Below are 8,585 nucleotides of genomic sequence, written 5' to 3'. Positions count from 1 at the left end.
CCATGCACAGAATCTCTCCCCGCTACGATTCCTCGTCACTAGCCGGCCTGAACGGCACATTACTGTCGTGTTTGACGCTCCCCGCTACCGCAATGCTTTTCGCAAGATACTCCTACACGCAGACGAATTACAGCCCGTCACCACCACGGACATCAAGCAGTATCTCTCGGTGTCCCTCTCACATATCGGACTGTATTTCGGCTTAGCAGAGCCCTGGCCCGACGGCGCCGATATCGAGGTACTCAGCAGGATGACTGGCGGCCTGTTCATCTGTGCTGCGACCGCCGCCAAATTCATTAAAGACCCTCACTTCAACGATCCAAATGGACAGCTGACCAAGCTTATAACCGCCGCAAATTCGCACGGCTCCCATGAGCTGCTTGACCGACTATACCTGGAGGTGCTCAAAACCGCCTTGGCTAACGTGTCGGCAGATCTGTCCGAACGACTCCAGACCATCCTTGGTACGATCGCTGTCGCAAAGGATTCCCTTTCCCCACCCGACCTCTCGCGGCTACTTGGGCTCTCCACCGATATCGTATACAGCACACTCGTCGGTCTCCACTCTGTGCTCATTGTACCGGCAACTCAAGAGTCCGCGGCGAATATCCGCATCATTCATCCGACCTTCCCCGAGTTCCTGCTTGACCCGAGCCGCTGCACGAATCCTTCATTCGCCGTCGACTTCCAGCGGCAGAGCACGCTGCTGCTACGAAGGTGTCTCGATGCGCTGAAGGAGCTGAAGCGAGACATCTGTGGCATCCGAGACCCTTCGCTGCTCAACACCGAGGTTCTCGGCATGCCTGGCCGCATGGAGAGCGCGATCCCGGCACACCTGCGGTATGCCTGTCGGCACTGGCTCGCCCATCTGTTGAACAGCGAGCTGTCAGATGATATCCTGGACATGCTTCTTGAACTCGTGCAAAACCTACTGCTGCATTGGCTCGAGGCCTGCAGTCTACTCGGAATATTAAAGGATGTCGTCTCAGGCATCACCGAGATCCAGCGGAAGTTCAGGGTGAGTGTGCTTTGCCCTCGAGTATAACTCATACATCTCAGATTCTGGGCAGGATAGTAACGACGACCGAATGAGGAGCGTCATCATTCTGCTGAAGGACTGCAAACAACTGGTTGTCGGCTACTTTCCTGCGATCAGCAGCTCAACGCTACAACTGTACTATTCGGTTATGCCGTTCATCCCGAAGAAGACTATGCTTGCACGGACGTATGAGCACCAGTGGCTTGCAGGGAGCTCTGTCAGGATCCTCGGCAGTGTCCCAGACATGTGGAATGCCTGCTTGGGCACGGTCGACGCACATGAAGGCCAGGGGGTTACGGCTGTTGATTTCTCACCTGACGGTAGGACGATTGCCTCATCAGGACGTGACGGCAAGATGCGCCTCTGGGACGCGCTGACGTGCGACCTACTATTGGTCCTCCCCGGTCACTCCTCTCCGGTTCGCTCTGTCAAGTATTCCCCAAACGGTGCTCACATAGTTTCTGCTGGCGACGACAAAACGGTCAAGATATGGGTTGCTGTGTCTGGCGTGCTCGTCTGCACCCTGGAAGGGCACACGGATTGGGTCAAGTGCGCAGTCTTCACACCCGACGGCAGACATATCGTGTCTGGCTCCGATGATCGTTCTATCAAGATCTGGGATGCGGATACACACGCCTGTTTGGCAACGCTGACTGCACATATGGGCGAAGTCACATCCATTGCGGTGTCTCGGGACGGCCGTTGGATGGCGTCGAGCTCGTCCCACCAAGTCTGTCTGTGGAGCCTGGAGGCGCAGGCGTACACTCATCGTGCCGTGAAAACTCCCGACGGCGAACGCTTCTATGGTAGCAATCTTGCTTTCACCCCAGATAGCTCCCAAGTTTTGATCGCATCGAGAATGCCGTCTTCCAAGTTGGGGAAGCTGTCAGTCTGGGATGTTGAGACTGCGAAGCACCTCCGCGACCTCAAACTGTCAGGCCGATCGTTCAAGGAGATTGGCAGTCCCAGCTTTCCTTCAAAGGGAGACGTGCTCGCCTGCGAAGCGGATAATACTGTCCTCATCTTGGACTTTGCTCGGGGCGAGGTTCGACAGACATTTTCCGGTCACACCAACGATGTCACCGGTGTCGTTTATAACCAGGATGGGACTCACATCGTATCTGGCTCAAATGATAACACTTTCCGGCTGTGGGACGTGATGCAATCCGCGGCGTACGCCAACAACCCATCCAATCTCATCGGCGAAAAGGGGCGGAGAGTACTTCGCATTATGGCGCAATATGCTGCACCGTAAGCCCATATTTATTATTATTTTGCTTTATAAATCTCAGATAACGGCGTTTATCCCGTTTCACGCCACAGTAACATGCAAAAAGATCGACCGCCCATTTCGCCGAGGCTGTTCGGCGAAAATGCAGTGGGCTACTCCTCAGTCATTTTCTCTCACAACGCGAGACGTGCACTACTGGTTCTCAACGACGAGTCTGGTATCGAGGTGGTGAAGACCGATTCGTGGGACCGGGCATACACGCCTTTGCCCATACCCTCACATCACAAGCACTACGGAGCGTTCTCACCAGATGATGGCACGATCCTTACCGCATCGTTGGGATATCCTGGCATGATAGCTCTTTGGGACGCTGCTTCCGGTTTGCCCCGTGTCAAGATTAAGCCTGGGGACGAGGCGTCTGATGTGCCCTGGTCTGTTTCCTTTGAACGCACCTTCATATGGAGTGGCGTCTTGGGATATTTGCCTCACTGCTTTGGCGGCCAGTCGTCGTCGCTGATGTTCTCACAAGACAGCCGCTACCTGCTCATGCCGAATATATCCCAAACCGGAAACCGTCATTCCGCTCATCTCTTGGACATTGCGACAGGCAAGCTCGTTCGCGAGTTTGTCGGACATGGGGATAGAGTGCGCTCCGTCGCCTTCTCGGTGGACGGCAGACGTATCGCAACGGGCTCCGACGATAGGACTGTCGTCGTTTGGGATGTTGCTACCGGAGCATCTCTGGCGACGTGTAGGGGCCATGAGGACCTGGTTTACGCCGTCGCCTTCTCTCCCAGCGGAGAACGTGTTGCGTCCGGAGATGGTGATGGTCTCATTCTGGTGCGGAATGCAGAGGGAGGGGAACCGATCCAGGAGCTCAAGCTCGAGTGGCATGCCAACCCGGTCTGGTCGATCACCTTTACTCCCGCTGGGGACGTTATCATTTCCTCCTCGCGGGACAACGCCCTGCGATTCTGGGACGCCAAATCCGGCGCTTGTCTCCTCGATCTCGACCCAAATACCTGCTACCGCACTCTTCACCTGTCCCCCGACGGCTCCGGAGTCTTACTAGTAGTCAACGACGAAGAGCGACTTGTTCGGCTGTGGGCCCCCGTCGACGTAAACGCGCAGGTGACGACGCTGCTCCCATGGCTTCCGCGTCGCACCTGGCCTATGTACTACATCGAGGACGGTTGGATCTTTTCTTTGACGCCGTCCCGGCGGACGCGGTTGTGTTGGGTTCCGCCGGACTGGCAGGGCTTCGCCGGATACTTTGGGCACGATGTGGTGTTCGGGAACGGGTATAAACTAAATTTCGCGGCGTTGAGTAGGTATCTAGAGAGCTTGCGCGATAATCGTACATAATACTGTATTCGGGACGTTGTACATCTTCGTGCACTGGCAGAGCCTGAGCATGCTTTCGGTAGTACAGGGATATGTTGTCTGTAAATAAAATGCGTAGTATCTATCAATGTAGGACGCGGCACGACATGAATACCGCGGCATTAGTCTATCTAATCTATGAAGGCGAAGGCAGTCGTGGCGCAGACGTCAAAGTCGTGAAACAGCGTGTGCTTGCCATGTCAGCAGACATCAAGGCCTGACCGCAACCGACGCCAAAGCGATACTACCGAAACCCTGAACCGACGCCCCGCGCGAACCCGCTGCCGTTCGTCTTAAGCCTCCCGGGCACAAGTGACCAGCAATCGGCCTTGCCCTTGCCGACGGCGTTCAACTTTGTCGTCATCAGTTGTCGTGCAAGGCGCGACCGCAGGAAGTGAGAGCTGTTCCCGCCGCCATGCGCTGTCCTCTCTGAGCTGTGCCAGTCGTAGCAGAAATCGGCATCGGCAGCAGACTGCTCGGCGCTGAGAGACCCTCTGGCGCGCTCACTGTGCTGGCTGTGCGCCGGTCAGGCGCCTCCGCGTTCTACTCCTCTTCCCCGGGATCGCCGAGCGCGCAAGACAGCTCGGCGCAGCTGTGGCCAGAACGGACTCGTGTTAGCTGGTAGAAATGCCTTGGCGGGGGAAGGGGCGGGAGATGTTCGGGTACTGGAGGTGAGTGAGGATCGGCCTCGGAGCATCGTTGTCTCATTGGAGGTCCGATATCAACGGTGATTGGAACTAATGGAGGCTGCTGGATGGTATCTTCGGGGAGTGGAGAATACATGGACGGCGTCGTAGCATGCATCATAGGCCCACACAGACTTGCGGCCCTGCCTGGGCTTCATGTCGCCCAAGTCCACGATGAAGGGCGCAACAGAAAGGTGAACGTCAATATCACTAGCGGTGCCTTCGTGTTGAGCAGTGCAGTCCCCCTACGTGTTGCGCTCTTCATCCTGGCTGTAGACGTGCAAGACGAAGGATTTGACCAGTCTGAGAGCCACCAAGCGAAGGTGTCGGGCGGCCGAGTTCGGACTTGACTCGCGACGTACCTGGTGCTGTGAAATAGGTTGAATACGAGGCAATTATGCCTATGAACAGAGTGTACATACATCTGGAAGCTGTCCCAGGATGGCCGCTCAAGTCCAAGTCGGCAAGCTGGGAAAGGGTCGAAGCTGAGATGTAGCCGTGGGCGTGATAGAACGACCAAAATGCAAGGAGCTCTTCTTCACGTGCGTCCTCGCAAAACAATCTTCCTGACCTCGCCGACTCTACACTCTAGGTCAGAAGCGAAAGCTGCATTAAGAGCCAAATAGACGTACGACGTTTCGAGCTGCGTCGCAAAAATGCACCGTGGATGCAAGCTGCCCAAACGCAGCTTCGTGACTTTGCTCTTTGGCGCGACGATGCCGCACTTAGCGTTGCGTATGATCCTGTCGTCCTCAAGATTCAGCCTTCTGTTCATCTCGTACGCCGTCTGACGCCGCACTCGTTGGCCTTTCGGAACGAATTGAACCCAAAGCCTAGCGTGACCAATCCTCTTGCGATACGTTCTCATAGATCGCAGAAACAGCGCTCTCCTTGTTGCGCTCGCACTGCGCGTCTTCGATTGCTTCACCAACGACAGTCATCGCCACGAAAGAGCTCATCCTGGCGACGGCGCGGGTGAGATGTACGCGGGCGGGCTGTCGTGAGGTTTCGACGCGGTATCCAGAGGCAATCTTGTGAACTTTCAGACAGCAGCCAACTGATAGTGAGTATATGTGCGCACCTGAGCCCCAAGTCCACAATATGCCTTCGACCAACAACTTCTACCGTTCATAAGTTGGCGTCCCCAAGCTGCGCGTCTGGTCGTTTGAGAGAAGTATCTCGCAGGCACGATGAGACCTTGGTATGACGGTAGGCACTGGGGACAGGCGACGGGCTGTCGGATGGTCCAAAAGATGGCATGGATGGCATTCGAGGTAAGTGGAGACCTCTGGATGAATGGTTTCGTGGAGCAGGCCCAAGGGGAAGGAGCGCCCGGGCACCCTCTGGAGCTCCGAACCCGCGCGAGTATGGCGCGCGAGCGCATTTTGCCGAATCAGGCAAGTGCGCCCTCCCACGCTGTAAGCTGGCTGGATTCGTGTGTTAGACGACACAACGGTACGTTATAATAGCATGAATACATTTGGAGTGTTGTTGTAGCATTTGAATAGGTCTATATACAATTTTACAAGCTATTTTAAAGCTTTCAGCACACGTTTTGCAAAACAAAAACAAAAAAGGAAAACAAAACAAAAAAAATTAGATCGCCCTCTGACCCGGCTTTGCATTGTTTCCACCTCACATAATAATTAAAATTCCATTGCTACAGTGGTTAAAGGCATAAAATGGAAAGGAAAACGGTCAGGATACCACTGTGCAAGGCTTTAGCTAAAATGATCTCGGGTTAGGGTTCTTTGGTCGCTTTGGTCAGATGGGCGTCTATCTCGGACCAAGCGCCTCCTTGCCATGACGAATTGTGAGTGGCGGGCAGAACTTTACGCTTCCGCTCAGGCGAAAACAGTTTGCATTATTGAGACGGGTGGGAGCAAATTCACCAGGGGCAAGACATCGTGTAGTACATATACGAAGGCGACCCATCGAGGTTTCACTCAGCATCCTAGGGAGGCGCATGTCAAAGTCATCCCGAAGTCATAATAAATGTTGATCTACATACTGAGAACTCGTCTTCTGGCTCTTCCTCTCCGTCAGAGTCGAGGGCGTCCCAGGGAACGTCTACATCATCCCAGCTGATATTCAGAGAGCGTTAGATCATCTACAGTAGCCATTGGACAGAAGACTCGCCGATCTCCTTCGACTGCGTTGGGGTCAGGGCTTTCGCGCCGTTTACGGGGCGGTGGCTGAATGGCCTTGAGGCGATACAGTGGTGTGAACGTGTCCTCCTCAGCTTTCCGGTAGCCTCTACGGAACGTTCCCGAACCTCCTTCGGTTGCCCAAGAGGCGTTTGCGCCTGCAGAGAGTCCCCCGGGGATGACGTCGGCGTTCAGGCTTACATGAACGGACTCCGCCTCTATAAACGTGACAAGGAGTCAGGAGGAGGCCTTCGCGACCATCAGCAAGGACTCACTTTTGCTCGACAGGTACATGAAATAACCGTCACAGACGAATGATTCCATAACCAGTAGAAGCTTCTTATCTTGGAAGAAAGCCTTGAGAGACGCGTCGTCCAAAGTCTCCTGGTAGAGCTCATCTGGCACCACACTCATACGCGGATTGTGCATAACCAGGACTGCAGCGCGATGGTTTTCGAACTTGATTTCTGCGGCAAATCTGACGTTCGCATTGCTCCCAGTTCCCCTGCGAGCGAATCAACAAGAATCGGTGAATTGACAGCTAGAATCTACGTACGCATTGACATTGGCACCACCCTTCACTTCTCTCGCGTAGAACGAGTGGAAGACCACGATGTCTTCGGGGGGCCCGACACTCACAGAGTACTTCGCCGCCATCTTGGCCGTCTCGGGATGGCTGTAGATATTCCCTGCCCGCTCAAACAGGCCGGTTGCCTTGTCGACATAGCCAAAGTCACCAGCCTATTTCGAACAGGATCAGCCTCTGAAAATGAACTCAGACAACAAAGTCGCTCACCTGAATAATCTTCGGCGGATCCCAGTTTGCCCACTTGGACGACGCCTCCCTGATCAAGTCAACGTACTTGCGAGAAGCTTCCGGTCTCTTGAACCATTCAAACATAGTGTCGGTGAGAGAGAACGGGTACGCAGCAAGGTTATGAAGATGGGGGAGACGCCTTCGTTTGTCCGTGCCTCACTCGTGTATATAGTGTGCAGATCTTCAGATGCTATGTCGTACCTACATGGCTTGGTATATGCGCACACCGATGAGGATCAGTGGAGAGCCCAGTGCGCATGAAGGGAACCCAGATCCTAATGACCAGGAAGACCTGCCTCATCGATTAGAGAAGATCAGCTGGCCCGTTATCTTGACTGAACCTAATACAACGGGAGAAGAGTGTACAGGTGCACAGCATACAGCGAGCAAGACAAACATACCAGTAGAGATGCGAGTGTGACTTGCATACTATGTTCAGTAACCTCGACCGTGCGGCTAAGCTACAACCTCTATCCGTGCTGCGAATGCGAGATCTAGAGAAAGCGAACGTTAACAGTTCAAAGTCAGGTGCCGCATGGGGTTCCATGCCTTGGCATCCGAAGTCCTCAGCGAATGCAACAGCTTGATCAATGAACCCACATACGCAGCTTGCCATCTCACGAACCCGTGAGATTCTCTACCACTTTCAGCTCGTGCATATAGCCTGCAGGGTTCGACAAATATGTTCAGCTTGTAGGTCGTGCGCCAACTACTGTGCTCAGATTGTCACGAGGGGAAGGGAGCTTTAAAAACGTCAGAGGGGTCGACATCAAGGCAGTAGAGCAGGTGCGCACTTTGGCTCGATCCAAGCTTGTCAATACCTCGGCAACCTGGCCCTGCCCGGGTGCCTTGTCCTTCGGTACTCGACGACCTTCTCCCTGACCTTATTACCAGACTCCTCACCGTCGTCCGTGGGGCGGTAAGTCACGGTTTTGTCTCAAACAATCTTATCTGTTATCTGTAAATTACCGGATTAATCAATGTGTCATTCACTTCACGTAAATTAACAACGTTCCATACCGCCCACGGACGACTGGCGGAAAACATTGAGTAAACAAAGCGGCAGCCTCGGCACGCTGCTTTCTCAAGCGCGTAGGCGCCATCTGTAACACAAACCCTAGGATCGGGTTCATAACCATAAATGATTGACTCAGAGAGCTTGATAATAATATGTCCTCTCCTTACGAGTGGTTGAAAAGCAAAAGGAACATGCCGAGTATGTAGAAGAGCTGCGAGCACTGGCAGAGGTGAATGGCTGGTATCTCAGCATGCAATGGCGGAG

General features: G+C 54.1%; 4 protein-coding genes across 4 annotated transcripts; 2 read left to right on the top strand and 2 right to left on the bottom strand.

Annotated features, from left to right (window-relative positions):
- Nucleotide 1: 1 nt before the first annotated feature.
- Nucleotides 2–352, top strand: PHACADRAFT_64757 (uncharacterized protein; the record flags this gene model as incomplete). The annotated part of the gene is made up of 1 exon (XM_007389999.1): nt 2–352. A coding segment is annotated over one exon (351 nt), but the record flags the coding sequence as incomplete, so codon positions are not given.
- A 2,242-nt stretch (nt 353–2,594) lies between these two features.
- On the top strand, nt 2,595–4,361 carry PHACADRAFT_246651 (uncharacterized protein). Its single transcript, XM_007389998.1, has one exon. It carries the CDS (start codon nt 2,622–2,624, stop codon nt 3,633–3,635), a length of 1,014 nt encoding a protein of 337 aa, XP_007390060.1. The 5' UTR covers nt 2,595–2,621; the 3' UTR covers nt 3,636–4,361.
- Nucleotides 4,362–4,584: 223 nt separating this feature from the next.
- On the bottom strand, nt 4,585–5,298 carry PHACADRAFT_189735 (uncharacterized protein; the record flags this gene model as incomplete). Its single annotated transcript, XM_007389997.1, has 6 exons — nt 4,585–4,642; nt 4,702–4,707; nt 4,762–4,824; nt 4,882–4,920; nt 4,972–5,126; nt 5,200–5,298. 6 exons carry the CDS (start codon nt 5,296–5,298, stop codon nt 4,585–4,587), a joined length of 420 nt encoding a protein of 139 aa, XP_007390059.1.
- Nucleotides 5,299–6,113: 815 nt separating this feature from the next.
- PHACADRAFT_246648 (uncharacterized protein) lies at nt 6,114–7,513 on the bottom strand. The gene is made up of 6 exons (XM_007389996.1): nt 7,283–7,513; nt 7,043–7,227; nt 6,762–6,991; nt 6,479–6,704; nt 6,351–6,423; nt 6,114–6,293 (listed from the first exon to the last, which is right to left on the bottom strand). The coding sequence occupies exons 1-6, from the start codon at nt 7,385–7,387 to the stop codon at nt 6,282–6,284; spliced, it is 831 nt and encodes a 276-aa protein (XP_007390058.1). The 5' UTR covers nt 7,388–7,513; the 3' UTR covers nt 6,114–6,281.
- Nucleotides 7,514–8,585: the final 1,072 nt, after the last annotated feature.

This window comes from Phanerochaete carnosa, assembly GCF_000300595.1.
Source record: "Phanerochaete carnosa HHB-10118-sp unplaced genomic scaffold PHACAscaffold_1, whole genome shotgun sequence".
Taxonomy (NCBI): domain Eukaryota; kingdom Fungi; phylum Basidiomycota; class Agaricomycetes; order Polyporales; family Phanerochaetaceae; genus Phanerochaete; species Phanerochaete carnosa.
This window is presented reverse-complemented; position numbering and strand designations above follow the sequence as displayed.

What these genes read in the sequence shown, in the direction of transcription:
- PHACADRAFT_246648 (XM_007389996.1), bottom strand. Translation starts at nt 7,387, where the DNA reads ATGTTTGAATGGTTCAAGAGACCGGAAGCTTCTCGCAAGTACGTTGAC. An exon ending in ATCCGCCGAAGATTATTCAG is followed by an intron (nt 7,228 to 7,282) that starts GTGAGCGACTTT and finishes TGTTCGAAATAG; the next exon opens with GCTGGTGACTTTGGCTATGT. An exon ending in AACGCAGTCGAAGGAGATCG is followed by an intron (nt 6,424 to 6,478) that starts GCGAGTCTTCTG and finishes TCTGAATATCAG; the next exon opens with CTGGGATGATGTAGACGTTC.
- PHACADRAFT_246651 (XM_007389998.1), top strand. Translation starts at nt 2,622, where the DNA reads ATGATAGCTCTTTGGGACGCTGCTTCCGGTTTGCCCCGTGTCAAGATT.